We start from the raw sequence: 16,377 nt of genomic DNA, 5'->3' as shown, positions 1-16,377 counted from the left end.
GTAGAACTTGTTCAGTTACACTGTTAGTAAACAATAGTCAGTTGTAACTGCTTTATTATACTACTCTACACACACACACACACACACATACACACACTCACACTACTTATGGCTTCTCATTGCTCTTAAAATAGTCCATACTATGGTTATTTATTTATTTATTTATTTATTTTTGGAGATGGAGTCTTGCTCTGTTGCCCAGCCTAGAGTGCAGTGTGCAGTGGCGCAATCTCGGCTCACTGCAACCTCCACCTTCTGGGCTCAAGCGATTCTCCTGCCCCACCCTCCCGAGTAGCTGGGATTACAGGCACACACCACTACACCCAGCTAATTTTTGTATTTTTAGTAGAAACGGGATTTCATCATGTTGGCCAGGCTGGCCTCAAACTCCTGACCTCAAGTGATCTGCCCTCCTTGGCTATTATTATTATTATTATTATTATTATTATTATTTAAGACAGGGTCTCACTCTTTTGCCCAGGCTGGAGTGCAGTGGCACGATCTCTGCTCACTGCAGCCTCTGCCTCCTGGGTTCAAGCGATTCTCTTGCCTCAGCCACCTGAGTAGCTGGGATTACAGGTGCACGCCAACATGCCCCGCAATTTTTGTATTTTTAGTAGAGACGGGGTTTCACCATGTTGGCAAGACTGGTCTTGAATTCCTGGCCTCAAGCGATCTCCCCGCCTCAGCCTCTCAAAGCGCCAGGACTACAGGCATGAGGCACCGTGCCCAGCTGAGTCCATACTATTTTTAATGGCCAAAGACCATCGTCTTGATCTTCTCTAACCCCTGTTTACCTCTCCAGCCTGGTCACTTGTCATTCACAGCCTTGCAATTTAAGCTGCAGCCACCCCGACTACTGTAGCCCCCCACACACAAGACAGGCTCTTTTTCACCTCTATGCCTTAGTCATGTGATCGTCTCTGCTCTGGCTGTTTACTCTCTTTTCTTCTCCTCTCCCACACCTAGGCAACTGTTGCACATCTTTTAATGCTCCAGGCAGGTATCACCTGCTCCAGGAAGCCTTCGCTAATCGATCCAGATTTGTCCCTCCTTCGTGCTCCAATTATGACATGGTCATATCGTTTTCGGTGCCCTTACTATACAATTGTGTAACTCTCCTTTTGTGCTTCTGTTTCCCTCAGTAGAATGTGAGCTCCCAGCAGTTCTTCTGCTGCAAAGGTCTTGCTTTATTGTTTGACTTTTCTGTATTTTCTTGGACTTCATCATCCCAGCCTTTGGCATAGGCTACTATGGCCAAAAAAAAAAAAAAAAAAAAAAAAAAAAAGGTAGAAAGGGACTATAGGATTTTGTCTTTTTGTGTATGAATGTGTGGAAAGGAAGTGTGAGGACATAATGGAGATCATGAATATGTTTGGAGGAAATGAGATCACAGGATGAAAACATTTTAGAGTTTATTTTTGGTAGTTTCATACCAGTAATCTTCATTAGGACAGGCTAGACCCCAAAATATATAATGGCTCTAACACAACAGAACTTTCTCCGTGATGTAACAGTCCAAAACAGGTATTCTTGTTCAGCAGGCTAGTTCTGCTAACACGGTTATTGAGGGACGGGGGCTGACAGAAGCCCCTAGATCACGCCAGGTTATCACATCCCAGTCAGTCAGAAAAGGAAAAGAACATGGAGGAGCACACATGGGAGACTTCTATAGGCCAGGCCAAGTAGTGCCACACAGCATTTCCCACAGTGAGAAATTAGTCATGTGGCCACACCTCACTGCAAGGGAGCCTGGGTAATGTAATCCAACTATGTGCTCAAGGAGAAGAAGAATGGTTTCTTTGTACTAGTAAGCTAAATGGTGCAGCTCTGTTTAACCTGTCCCATGGGAAGCTGGGATTGTCAAATGTAGGCAGTATTTAAAATCATAGTTGACAGTTGAGCTCCCTGTTGAGTCACTCACCAGGAAGTAGCAGCTGGATAATGATTTGCAATGCTGATGATTCCTTAATTATTAATCACTGACACTTTGTAGATTGCCTTCGAGTAAAATCCCAGCTGGGTTAGTATGCAATAGCGTAATGCCAGCCCCCCAATATTTTTTCCTCTTTTGCATGTCTAGACTAGAGACGGTGTTAAATAGATGGCACAGTAGCAACCTGATTCATTACAAGCTAACCAAGAGGTGCTCAAAACAAAATCAAGAATAATAAAACAAAATATAAAAGGGAACTCATTTTCATTTCAAACCCTAGCTACAGGCATGGGTTTATTCCCTGCCAGTTTATGTTTGCCCAAACAGAGTGCACATTGATGATGACCTCACGTAGACTAAGGGAGTGAGCAGATGTGAATCAATTTGAAATGAATTATCTCCATGGTTCTCTGCTAAAAGGCATATAAGTTCCCAGGAGAGTTTGTAAAACAGCTACCCAGGCTCTACTACCTCCTCCATCCCCACCCCAGAGTCTCATTTAGTGAGTCTGTGGAAGGACGTGGGGATTTAGATTTTTTAATATTCCCTGGATGATTCTGATATAAAACCAGGTTTGAGGAAACACAACTGTGACAGGGTAGGAGGGACAATAGGAAGGCATGCCAAAGCACGAACCAGACAGAGTGATTTTGTTTTAATATATTAAAAAATAATGAACACTAAGGAAAATCTAGTTTCATATTTTGACATGTAGAGCCATCTCTGGGGTTAGATGCATTCACAGGAACCTAGAAAACAGGCCTCTTCTGGGGATGGGCCATACAACCCCTTGCCAGAACTGACTGTAAACTAGGAGAGGTATTATGATGGTAGACTTTCTCCTGGACATTCCAGATGCCTAACTTGTTTTCTTCTTTTCCCAGTTTGTTGCTCAGCCCAACTGCCAACAGTTGCTTGCCACCCTGTGGTATGACGGCTTCCCTGGATGGCGGCGGAAACACTGGGTAGTCAAGCTTCTAACCTGCATGACCATTGGGTTCCTGTTTCCCATGCTGTCTATAGCCTACCTGATCTCACCCAGGAGCAACCTTGGGCTGTTCATCAAGAAACCCTTTATCAAGTTTATCTGCCACACAGCATCCTATTTGACCTTCCTCTTTATGCTTCTCCTGGCTTCTCAGCACATTGTCAGGACAGACCTTCATGTACAGGGGCCTCCCCCAACTGTCGTGGAATGGATGATATTGCCTTGGGTTCTAGGTGAGTCAAAGGGACCAGGAGCTATGGCCAGACTGCCTGATAGTCCTGTTTAAATAAACTACTAGAACAGGCAGTCAGACTAGCTCTGAGCTAGGGTACCCCCAGCCCACCCCCATGCAGTGTGGTAGTCCTTTCTTGGGAGTCTCAGAAATGTAGTTCCTTCTGTCCCAGACCCTGGTCATTCAATATTGCCTGGTCCATGGTGAGATTGGCAGTACACCTAGGGCTTGCTTTTGCTAATCTAATATCTTCAAGGACAGAGAAGCTGTCTGTCAGTTATTCTAGAGACAAAGCCAAGTATCAGTCAGGACAGGCCTCAAGTAAGGTAGGCAGAGCAAGTGCTGATCAGTCTATTCAAAGCACCTTTTCCCATAACTAAGGGACACATGAATCTGCTAATTTCTCATAGCTACTCCACGTGACTCAGTTCTTGTTCAAGGTCTACATTCTATTTGGACACTGATTTCACAACCAAGGGGGAATTCACACACATCATGGTAAAAGCAGCCCTACCAGCAGTCTCCAGGCATAATTAGATTGCACTGGAGTCTCCAGCACACGGCCATCTTCTAAGTCCTTGCTACTCGAACTGTGGTCCCCAAACCAGCAATACCAGTACCACCTGGGAGATTATTTGACACACAGAACCTCAGGTGCCACCTGAGATCTGAATTTTAACATGATCTTCAGATAATTCACATGTACTTTAAAGTCTGAGAAAGTGCTGCCCTAGACCACAACCACACCTTTTACTATTTTCTTTATTTCAAGGCTGAAGAAACATCCATGTCATCAGGTAAAATTTTACAACACTTCTACTTGATGAAAGAAAAAAGGGGGAAAAAATGAGTTATAAATTATGTTGGGCCCCATTGCCTAGCTTTAGCCCCAACATCTGGTAATTTGATCTATGATCAGCTTGCTCACCTCAAAACACATTGAGAAGTTTTCTTTCCTGAACCTAGTGGAAAGTAAGGACTATGGGATAATACTGATCTAATTAATTTATTGATGAAATTACTCCCATTCCAAAATGGAAAGAAAGTAGAAACAGGCACCCAAAATTGCAACAGCATTTCAGTAACTATAGTAAAAATGCTAAGAGTAGTACCCAGAAAGTATAACATATGGGCATTCTCAGGAAAAGCCTACCAAGTTTGGCAAGTTCAAAACTGGGAGGTGGAGTAGGAAAGCAAGTGATTATTGTCTCTCAAGGCTTCACTCCACTGAGACCCTAATTCATTCCTTAATTCCATCCTTATTCACTTCGGGGGGGGATCCTTCTATGATGAACAGGGCTGACCCTATGTAGAAATAAACTGTTTGCCTCCATTATTCAGGTTTCATTTGGGGTGAGATTAAGGAAATGTGGGATGGTGGATTTACTGAATACATCCATGACTGGTGGAACCTGATGGATTTCGCAATGAACTCCCTCTACCTGGCAACTATTTCCTTGAAGATTGTGGCCTATGTCAAGGTAAATTGGAATGTCTGCCATTTTTCCTACACAGCGATTTTGACTACATTAAGCTTTTGCACTGAGAGCATAAAAAGTTTTAAGAAAAAGTGATGATGATGATGGCTCAATCCATGTGGGAAATTACCATATAAACAGACATTCTTTCAGTGGTTTGTAAGCAGTGTCCACCTACGCAAAGAAAGTGGAAAATGGAACAATTTGCAAATGAATCATTAGCTTCTGAGGCTTTCAGGATAAAGGGGTCTTCAGCTTTCAGTGTTTAAGTGCTCTCTACGATGTCCTTGCCAACATAATGGCCCAATGATGCTTGCATGGGGCTGGGGCAGAAAATTCACTGAATTCACTGTCTTCAAAAGCTTCTCTTAATCCTTGTCACCTCATTAAAAAGGGCTACTTTATATATGTCTAATATTATTCTCTCTGTGACATAATCATTAGTAATTCTTCCTCCCTGTGGGGTCATACAAAACAAGACTGTTTCTTCCTAACAATGCTTCTGATATGACATCATCTCTCCCTAACACTCTGAGTTGTCTCTTCTCAAAGCTAAACATTCCCATTTCTCTCAACTGCTCTTCATATAATGACAAGTAGCGGAATCCCAGACATTTGACTACAGGTGGCATAGACTTTTAATAGCTTCTTCCTTGCTCATCACTTCCACCACCAGGATAACCACTCAAGCAGTTATAAATCCAGCATTTTTAGTATCACCCAACCTGTGCTTCTCTACCAATTCAGATGTATACACACACACACACACACACACACACACACACACACACCCCACCTTAATGCTTTTCCCTCACAATATTCAGCTCGAATTATCCTGAAAAAAACTTTATGTCTGACGTCTTACTTTGGGTAATCACAGGCTCTAAGTTCAGGTCTGGTGCTTATTAAATCATGGGATTGCTGTCCTCCTTGTAGCCTGAGTTAAACTTCTCCATCATGCTGACAATTCAGTCTCCAAGATTGTATAGTCAGTCATGCTTTTTGGCTCTAAATTCCACATTAAGGACTTTTAGAATGGAAATATGGCTGTCCCCCAAATCTCCAACAACTTAGTTTATTTTTGTATCCCTAATATGCATATTGCATAAATTTTAAGACCTTGGGAGTTATGTAGAGCATGCATATTGAATGCAGTCATGAAACATTTTTGAAAGGAGCCCAAGAGTAGGCCCTATACATGTGGTGATCATTTAACACATACTTACAACTTCCTTAAGAGAAAAAGCTGGTGAGGAAAATGTTTGAATCCCTAGTTAATGTGCCTGGGTGAAATCCATGTCATTCTGGCACTCTGCTGACTAAGTAACACTGTTAAGTAAAGGGAAAAGTTCTTCCTTTGGAAATGGTATTTATACACTGGAGGGACCATAAATTATCAATCTAGAAATTGGTGGGTTTTGTTTAAACAGGAAAGCTTAGAATAAATGATAAAGAAAAGGATTAACACTTGGGGATATGAAAAATGTATCTGTAGATTCTCAACATTAGCTAATCACATGACCTGTCCGACTTTACTGGAGAGGCTTCCAAAGAGTTAGATACTTCTCCATCACAAAATGTAAGGATAAATCTGCTCTATTAAGCTGGGTAAATGCCCCTTAACTGGCAAACACTTTATTCAAAGGAGACCTTTGCCAAGAAGTTGGAGTCCTTCCCAAAAAAGAATTTACAAAGCAAGACAGGCCACATGCAAAATTTGGATTTGCAATGAGAATTTATAAATGAGGAAAATCAGATCTACCCATCCACAGAAGTCCAGGCTGGCTGACTTTCCCCAAGCAGGCTGAGCCAACTTCTATGAGGCAAAGCCATAAGAACTGCTCCACAGGCTCCTTGAACCTTTTTCAATCACCATGGTACTGAAGCAGTACAGAAGCACCAAGGAATGAGCTGGTTTTAAAGATCATTTATTTTATTAGAGTGCAAAATTAGTCAACAATATCTGTTCCACTTCACATGATCTAAAGCAAGAACCAAAAAGCACACATCAAAATACTCAAAAGGAGCAGATATATCTAAGATTGACCCTTGTTGCCCCCAGATGATTCCACAAATGGAGAATAACCATTCTTTGCTTTTCTAGGATACTACCACCTAGATCTATTCCACCACTGCCTCGTTTCCATGTGTGCCAAGTAAATCTGGACTATGCTACCCACTGAGTTAATGGCCTTTTTTTCAGTCAGTGCTTAGCTAAAGACATAATAACACCCCCCTCAAATTCTTATTACTATTGAGTCCCCACATTGAGCTGTTCCTCTTCATGTTTTGCTTTAGGGTTTATAAAATGCAATTTACATCCTTTGAAAGGCAAGAAGGCCAATTTTCTAACTGCATTCCATTTCAAAGGATGTAAGAAAAATCACTTGTCTCCAAATATTACTAACTCAAGAGTCAGGAGATCTGAATTTAATTCCCAATCTCATACGCATGAGCAGGATTACCATAGGCAATCCCTCTACCTTTCTGAGCTGTAGATTCTGCCTCTGATAAATAAGCAGTAGATTAAACTAGATCAATGGTGCTCAACCTTTTAAAATTTTTTCCTCGTGTTAGCACATCTTTAAGCAAAAACTCACACAGTAATCCAATATATAAAAAAGCCCAAAGGACTGAGTTTGGCTTGAGGAATGAGTCTTCTAAGCCTCCACTTTGGCTTCCACAGTAGCTATGAGATGCCTCCATTAAACCCCCAGGCTCTAAGGAACACAGTTTAAAACCACCGTGTTCGATCAGGTGTCAACAAACTATGGTCTGTGGGCCAAACCTGGCCTTCTGCCATGTCCATGTGGTTGCATATTGTCTAGGGCTGCTTTAGGATTACAAAGGAAGCATTGAGTACTTGTGATGGGAACCATGGAGCCCACAAAGCCAAAAATATATACTATCTGGTTCTTGACAGAAAAAGTTTGCCAATCTCTGTGCCAGATGAGTTCCATGTTTATTCCCTGCACATACATGCTATATCTTTCTCCAAAGGTGCAAAGTATCTATGTTCAAAGTATAAATTTGCCACGAGAATCATGTTTTACACTTCTGAGTGTTCCACAAATTCAGATTCACCATCCCATGGGCAGCAGACATCCCTGAGGTTACAGTTCCAAATGAGGAGAGAGAAAACCCCAAATTATGAGCTATACATGTTCCAGTTGGTGATTTCTAGTTTTAAAACATAGGTCTGTTTTGTTATCAGCAAAGAGACTATCTTTCACATATACCTCAAACCTTTAAAAGCTAATCTATCATCTGTGCTGTGATGTCAACTATCATATAAGTAACATTTAATAGAAATAGTGCTAGACTGAGTGTCTGGAGACCTGTGGATTACTTCTTGCTGGCTCTGCCACTGACTTGCTGTGTGATCTTTAGCAAGTCACTCTGCCTATCTGGATTTCTTCCATTTGTAAAACAGGCATAACCGTTCCTACCCCTCACAATAATGCAGTGCATGTTTGTTGCGGGAGGAAAAATGTAGAAATATAAGATTTGGCGAAGAGTACATAAAACTGATTGGCCACCTAAAGCCTATCTGAAGCAGAAGTACAAATGTGGCATGGTTTCTCCAAGCTCCTCTGACAGTGAAGAATATTGGATACACACAAGTGATTTTAACCGCACCAGTTTCCTCAGTTGTTGGAACTGAAGCACATTTTAGAAATGCTAACAATATAATTTGGCCCCCAGTGCAACATTTTCTCAGGAAAGTTGTTTACATTTAGTCCTGAGAAATTGTGATATTTAAATGTGAGCTCAAGGCAATATGCTTCAAATTAAATTCCAGGCAAAATCTACTTCTGTCTTGGGAAGGTAATAAGTAATTCCTTGTATTTCCATAACATCTCCACTTATGGAGTACACAGACTTTTGCATATGGATACAGAATCACAAACATGTGCAGTGGGTAGGAGGCATTATCCTCATTTTATGGTGAAATTAAAAGATACAGGCAGTTTTAAGTGACAATGCCCAAATTGGAGCTCAGATCTCAGGATGAAGTCATCTTTCTACAAGGCTACTCCTAATGTGCCGGGAGCTGGAAACCTGGAATGGGTAACCAACCCAATAAGTAATGGTTCTTCCCCTCCTTCAAGCCCCTGGTTTTTCATGTGTGCTGAAGGAACATTCTAACTTACAGGGTTGTCAAATGAACTGTAAAATACATCCATACACCACTGTGTGGGGCAGTACTAAATTCATTACCTGAAAGGTTGACATGCCATTTGCAGTAGTGTAGAATACATTACAGCCTGCTAAAAATTCAGCAGAAAGCTCCAGTGAGTGGCTCCCTAAGGATCCTCCATCAGCCCCAAACTGCAGTCAGCAAGGATATGAGAATGAACACTGCATACCGAGAAGGCTGCTTCTACCCCTTGTCTTTCAGTAACAGCAGGTTGTCCATGGTGCTCAGAGCCCAATGAGGGCTTGAGGAAGTCCATTTGATTTGAAATCTTTAGAAAGCAGGGTGATTTTTCCCCACTACCTTGGGCATACTAGTGCCTCTGTCTCGGTGACACTCCCCAATAATCTGGTAAACCCACAGTTAGAAAATGTCTATTGATAAACCACAGGAGGTTGCTCCAGATGATTGATCTAAAATGTATTCTTCTGCGTGTACATCCTAGGTATATATGTGGATGGGAGTGGGAGGAAGAGAGTTGTTAGCAGCACATATTAATTGGGTGGGGCGAGAAAGACAAATAGTGTCATGCATGGGGCCTGTTGCATAATGAAAGCTTGATGCATATTTTGGTGGCTTTGTTTGGGTATGGAAGGAAGGAAAAAAAGGGAAAGTTTTAAAAATGCTCACTGTACCTCTCATCTTGTGCACTTGTTATTTCTTTCAGTATAATGGTTCTCGTCCAAGGGAGGAATGGGAAATGTGGCACCCGACTCTGATTGCAGAAGCACTCTTCGCGATTTCCAACATTTTAAGTTCGTTGCGTCTCATATCCCTGTTCACAGCCAACTCCCACTTAGGACCTCTGCAGATCTCTTTGGGACGCATGCTGCTTGATATCCTCAAATTCCTCTTTATCTACTGCCTGGTACTACTAGCTTTTGCCAATGGACTGAACCAGCTTTACTTCTATTATGAAACCAGAGCTATCGATGAGCCTAACAACTGCAAGGGGATCCGATGTGAGAAACAGAACAATGCCTTCTCCACGTAAGACAATCCCCTTTCCTTTTTTATCGTTTTCTTTTTTTTTTTTTTTTTTTTTGCCATTTTTCCGCTTTTTCCATTTTTGTCTTGTTTTCAGCCTACAGTTTCATCACTGTCACTTGACTGTGAAGGCAGTGCTCACTGTGGATCCACCCAAAGGGTCAGAGGTGGAAGAATGTTCTCTTGCTACAGGGTACTAGGAGACGAAGTGAAGTTAGGTGAGGTAGGAAAGAAACAAGCACACACATGGGATTCCAGGAAGTCGTCTAAAGAGTTGGTTCTGAACTACGTTGGTAGCATTACATATTTTTAAAAGAATTACTTGGGGTGAGGTAGATAATTCCTCACTCAAAATGTGGCACCAAGGTAATGAAACAAGAAAGCTATTCCTCTGAATGAGTGGCTACCAAAGCTAACTTAACTATTGTGAATCAAGGAAGAATGCAAACTTATCTTAATGCACCCCCTTTCATAGGTGTAATCTCGAGAGGGGACAGGCTGAAGGTAGGACTAGAATCCACTCTCCTGCTACATTAATTTAAGGTTTCAGGTGGGCCAAGTGGAACCCAGCACTAATTAGAAATGTCCCAGGACACAAGAGATAACTCATGATTCTGTCCACAAGTCCACTGCCTCTGAACACATGGAACTCCTGTGCCTTTGCTTAGTACTGTCAAGACCTACTTTTCGGGGGACCTTCAAGCCTTCAGAATGGCTTTCATTTTCTGATAAATCAATGCTAGAGGAAATAGACAAGAGAAAACAAATAAGTACATGTCAGGCTGTTAGGAGCTGTCCTGGGCTGACCCTGAACTCAGTGTTCTACACCTTGTCCATCTCCACCCCTACTTCTGGAGAGTGCAACTCATCACTGGTATTCATAGCAATGACCCCAAGGTCATACAAGATTCTTAGTCATTAAACTAAGATACAATTGTTTCCTTACAACTCCATAAACCAACACAGTTCAGTGGACTTGGAGATTCTAGAAATATGCTCCACAACAAAGGCCAGAGAAAAAAAGGACTGTTGCATTGATAGAGAAAAACAAAAAACAACAACAACAACAACAAAAAACAGTGCTATCTAGCTGATTCTCGTTATTTGTCTCTAGCAGCATTTCCTAAAATGGATTCACACAAACCACAGCTCAGTGGCATATTAATAGACAGGAGAATGGAATCTATGATTAAACCTCCTGCACTAGGCCATGCTCCTTGTCTCTCTTCCCGAAACTCAGGGCTAAATCTTGGGTGGGAAACCAGATTCATGTGCAAGGAGAAGGGGTCCAAAATGGGTTGACAGAGAGATAGTGCTGCTTTGGTTAAGCCAACCAGGAGTGCATAACATCAGCTTATCAGCTTCCTAGTGCCTCTTGACTAGGAATGGCTTCCTCTCCTGCATTACTCTAGAGACAGAACTCACAGCAACCTATTTTCAACATAGAGAGCAATTGTGTAGTGGCTTGAGCACCAGGAGACTGCATTTGTTCCCATCAAAGTGTTCAACAGAATTAAATACATGAATGAGAGGTGCCTTTCAGGAGGTCAGGTCCCTGCCAATTATGCTCTCACGTGCACTCTGCTGAGGAAATTTATGAAATGCCTCCTTGCAAGTTTGTAGTGATTATTAACACCCCTGTTGCCAACTGACATTTTGCTCCTATCACTTGCCTAGCAGTGATGATTGAAAAGAATGGGCACCTGTCATACACAAAATTATATCTTGGGGTGTCAGATATGAAGAAGCATTGTCATGGTCGGGCCAAATCAGCAGTAATGTTACCTCAACTTTCCCTCTATCAGTTGATTTTTTTCCTCCATAAAAGGCTGCTTTCTTTTAAATGCCTCAACTCAGGCATTCATTCATTCATTCGAGACTGAGTCTTGCTCTGTCACCCAGGCTGGAGTACAGTGGCATGATCCCAGCTCACTGCAACATCTCTCTCCCAGGTTCAAGCAATTCTTGTGCCTCAGTCTCCTGAGTAGCTGGGATTACAGTTGCCCGTCACCATGCCTGGCTAATCTTTATATTTTTAGTAGAGATGGAGTTTTGCCATGTTGTCCAGGCTGGTCTCGAACTCCTGACCTCAGGTGATCCACTCGTCTCAGCCTCCCAAAGTACTGGGATTACAGGTCTGAGCCACCGCACCTGGCCTCAGGCATTTATCATACCTGTTAAAATACACGTTACTCAGCCAGGGAGTAAGAAAGATTCTGCTTTTAGAGAAGGGGATAGTTTGTTTATGTATCTAGTGGAAGGTTTGGTACCTGCTTATTGTCCTCCTTTTCCTTCTGATTCTCCAGAGATGCCATTGCTTTTCTTCCACATAAAAAAAGAAAAAAACAGGCCAGGTGCAGTGACTCAAACCTATAATCCCAGCACTTTGGGAGGCCGAGGCAGGAAGATCACCTGAGGTCGGGAGTTCAAGACCAGCCTGGCCAACATGAAGAAACCCTGTTTCTACCAAAAATACAAAATTAGCCAGGCGTGGTGCCACATGCCTGTAATCCCAGCTCCTCGGGAGGCTGAGGCAGGAGAATCGCTTGAACCCGGGAGGCGGAGGTTGCAGTGACCTGAGATCCCACCATTGCGCTCCAGCCTGGGCAACAAGAGCAAAACTCCATCTCAAACAAACCAAAAAAAAAAAGAGTTTTCATGGAGTGGCTCTTCAGAATTGGCAGTTACCACATTCTGTTCAATTTAACCAAACTGGCTTTTTTTTTTTTTTTTTCTAGCGAAGGATCAGTTTTAAACAAACATTGGGATACCAATACAGACAACTTGAGACAGTATTTGTATATTTTAATCAGTGTAGCTGTGTGCTTCTGCTCCTCAAGAACTGGATCCATACAGGATGTGTGCCATCTGTCCTCTTGAGGTTCAGGACATTCTAAATTGAATATTTCACGGTTTGGGATGGCATCCAGAAGTTTTCCCTGTAACTTTATGTTTTGTATTATGTCAAATGTTATGGCAGGGCCCAAATAGCATAGCCACAAGTTTGGTTTATGTGGGCATAAAACTCTAACCAAACTCCAGACATAGGGAGTCATTTGGAGAAAGCCTGTATGTGGTATTTTAACCCAATAAAGTTTATGAGGGAAAAGGGGAGAGGAAGCAAACATAAAGCGGGTAAAGCGTAGAGCATCTTTTATATCTCAGGCGTGGCTTCTTCAGTGGACCAAGCTGCAATGCAGTATTGACATGACAGAGCCTCTACTTCTGTCTCAGAATGGCTCCAAATGATTTCTGTACTGCAAAATAAAGCCAAATTGTGGGGAAAAAAATAAAGAGAAAGGAAGGGAGGGAGGGAGGGAGGGAGAGAAGGAAGGAAGGAAGGAAGGAAGAAGGAAGGAAGGAAGGAAGGAAGGAAGGAAGGAAGGAAGGAAGGAAGGAAGGAAGGAAGGAAGGGAGGGAGGGAGGGAGGGAGGGAGGGAGGGAGGGAGGGAGGGAGGGAGGGAGGAAGGGAGGGAGGGAAGGAAAAAGAAAAAAAATCTTTTCTCCTTAGGCATACAATTTAAGGGAAACTCACTGTCTTTGCTGACAACCACATGACAGTACTGCTGGGGGTTTGAGTTTGGTATTGCATACTGGGAATACGTGGCCTTCATCTGCTGTCAAGAGAAATAATTAGAAAGACATTATCATTCTGAAGGCACAGGACTTGTGAGAGAAAAAGAAGCTAACTTGTTCCAGCCCTCACCTCCTGAATACACCTGGCTGTTTCACAGGCCCTTCAAATACAGGATGTCCACAACTAAATTCCTTATCCCTTATCTCTGTATATTCACTTCCAACCTATATCCCCTTTAATTCCTCATCTCATTAAATGACACTAACCAGACTCCCCCCTCATGAAACACATCATCAAGTATGTCACTCAGCCCAATCAGTTCTACTTCCAAAATATCTCTTGAATACCTCTCTCTCTCTCTCTCTCACACACACACACACACCACACACACACACTCATCCAACCATCCTGGTTCAGGCCTAAATTATTTCTCCCAAGGACTGTGGCAACAGACTCTTGACTGGTCTCCCTGCCTCCAATCTGGTCTTCTCTCCAAACAATCTCCCACCTACTATGCGGAAGTTTCTTTCTAAATACCCGTTGCATCCTGGCCCCCACTGGCTTCATGCCTGCCAGAATATCTGAATCTTCTCCATAAAATCCTGCCTCTTTACCATAACACACATAACACACAGGGCCTGGTAATCTGACTCTTGCCTCTCCGGTCTTTTACCGCTCTCCTCCTTTGTCAACATTTTGCTGTTCTCCAACTACAGGAAAGTGTCTTAATCCTTCAGACCTTTGTGCATCACATGCCATTCCCTCTGAATGGAATACCCACCCTCGCCTGGCCAGCCTGGCAAACTCATACCCATCTTTTCAGTTGATGGCAAAGGACTACCTGCTCTAAAGCCTTTCTTACCCACTCTAACCCCACTCTCAGCTGCAGGCTTCTTCTAGAATGCATGTTTCCCATGGCATTCTAAACACATCTCCATTATGTTACATAAACTGTTGTATTTCAGACATTTGTGCCTCTCTCTCCCACCAGACTGAGACTCCCATCTTAGTAAACTTTGCATCTGCCATAGAGGGGCCTAAGACATGACGGTGCTCAACATGGCTACTGAACAATTGAGTGAAAAGACGAAGACGACGTCCAAAAGCAATCCTCTTTTTAAGCTTTTTATTTGGAGATAATTTTAGTTACATTGTAATTGTAAGAAATAATAGAGAAATCTGTAAATCCTTCACCCATTTTTCCCAGGCGTAACATCTTGCATAGCTGTAGCACATTATCACAACCAGGAAATCAACACTGATAAAATCCAGTGGCCTTATTCAGATTTCACCAGTTTTCACGGGTATTTAGAAAGAAACTTCCGCACACGTGCAAGCCATTTACAACAACATACATGGGCCTAAGAGTAATCTTGTCTTTAATTATAGATAATCTACTTCTGCTTCTGTCCACCCTGCCCCCTAGGGTGACTGAAGTATCTGGCCAGTCGTGTCACTCTGCTGATCCACTTTGAGCTTACTTTCAGCAAAAACCCTTGGCCTTTCTCCTACCTCTCTCATCCTGTACTTGGGCACTTGGCCCAAGAGCAACGCTCTACATTGATCCCTACATATTTCATCTCATTAGTTCCAGCCCCTTGCTCCAAGGTGTTGAAGTCTTTCTGAGTCTTTATCCTGTCATCCAGTTTATCAGCTTTCCCTCTAGTCTTGTGTCATCTGAAGATCTAAGAAGCATGCCATCGATTTCCATCCAAAGCATTGAAAAAAGTGTCAGGCAGGCTTGGTATTCGCTGGGTGGAATATTGGGCAGCTATTAAAATGATACGCATGAAGACTCTGTATATACATTAAAAAGTGTCTAAACCCAAAATGTGTAATTTTTTTAAAATCACAGAGATTGGGCTGGGCCCTGTGGTTCACACCTGCAAACCCAGAACTTTGGGAGGCCGAACTGGGCAGATCACTTGAGGTCAGGAGTTCGAGACCAGCCTGGCCAACCTGAGGAAGCCCCGTCTCTACTAAAAATACAAAAATCAGCCAAGTGTAGTGGTGGACACCTGTAATGCCAGTTACTTGGGAGACTGGGGCAGGAGAACTGCTTGAACCCGGGAGGCAGAGACTGCACACAGTGAGCCAAGAGGGCTCTGTTGCATTCCAGCCTGGGCAACAGAGTAAGACTCCGTCTAAAAAAAAATTTTATATATATCTATACACACACACACACACACACACACACACACACACACACACACACACAGATAGATAGATGTTAGATAGATAGAGCGATAGATAGATCAATAGATCGATCCCAGGCTGAGAGGGTGGCTCACACCTGTAATCTCAGCACCTTGGGAGGCTGAGGCGAGTGGATCACCTCAGGTAAGGAGTTTGAGACCAGCCTGGCCAACATGGCAAAATCCCGTCTCTACTAAAAATACAAAAATTAGCTGGGCATGGTGGCATGAGCCTGTAATCCCAGCTACTCAGGAGGCTGGGGCAGGAGAATCACTTGAATCCGGGAGGCGGAGATTGCAGTGAGCTGAGATCGCGCCATTGTACTCCAGCCTGGGCATCGCATAGAGACTCTGTCTCAAGAACAAACAAGCAAACACTAGAGATTGTATAAATTATGATCGCAACTATGTACAATTAGATATTCAAATGAATAATCTATAAAGACAAAGGAATGTAAAATAACAATGTGGAAGATTTAATAATAATAATGAAAATAATCAGCATTTACTGAGTGCTAGGAACGGGCACTATTACAAACCAGCTTTTCATGAATTAATTCATGTAATCCTCACTACCATGCTATCAGGTAGACAGTGTTGTTCTTACCCATTTTACAGATAGGGAAACCAGAGTACAATGCAGTTAATCACGCTGTCCCGAATTGCATAGACGGTAAGTAGCAAAGACAGGATTTCAATCCAGGCATGCAAGCTCCAGTCTGTACTTTTACCTAGGGATACGGGTGTAAGTCTGGTTTTGTAAAGGTACATAAGATTTGTTGTATA

The 16,377-nt window shown here is 42.6% G+C and overlaps 1 protein-coding gene across 2 annotated transcripts in view; it reads left to right on the top strand.

Annotated features, from left to right (window-relative positions):
* The window catches only part of TRPC5 (transient receptor potential cation channel subfamily C member 5), a 329,816-nt gene that overhangs the window by 235,473 nt on the left and 77,966 nt on the right, over window positions 1-16,377 (top strand). For both annotated transcript variants that reach the window (XM_005594398.5, XM_045384482.3), the window contains 3 exons: window positions 2,821-3,157; window positions 4,498-4,637; window positions 9,500-9,822. In XM_005594398.5, the coding sequence (XP_005594455.1) occupies window positions 2,821-3,157; window positions 4,498-4,637; window positions 9,500-9,822 (800 nt within the window). The remainder of the gene's footprint in view (window positions 1-2,820; window positions 3,158-4,497; window positions 4,638-9,499; window positions 9,823-16,377) is intronic.

This window comes from Macaca fascicularis, chromosome X, assembly GCF_037993035.2.
Source record: "Macaca fascicularis isolate 582-1 chromosome X, T2T-MFA8v1.1".
Classification (NCBI taxonomy): domain Eukaryota; kingdom Metazoa; phylum Chordata; class Mammalia; order Primates; family Cercopithecidae; genus Macaca; species Macaca fascicularis.
This window is presented reverse-complemented; position numbering and strand designations above follow the sequence as displayed.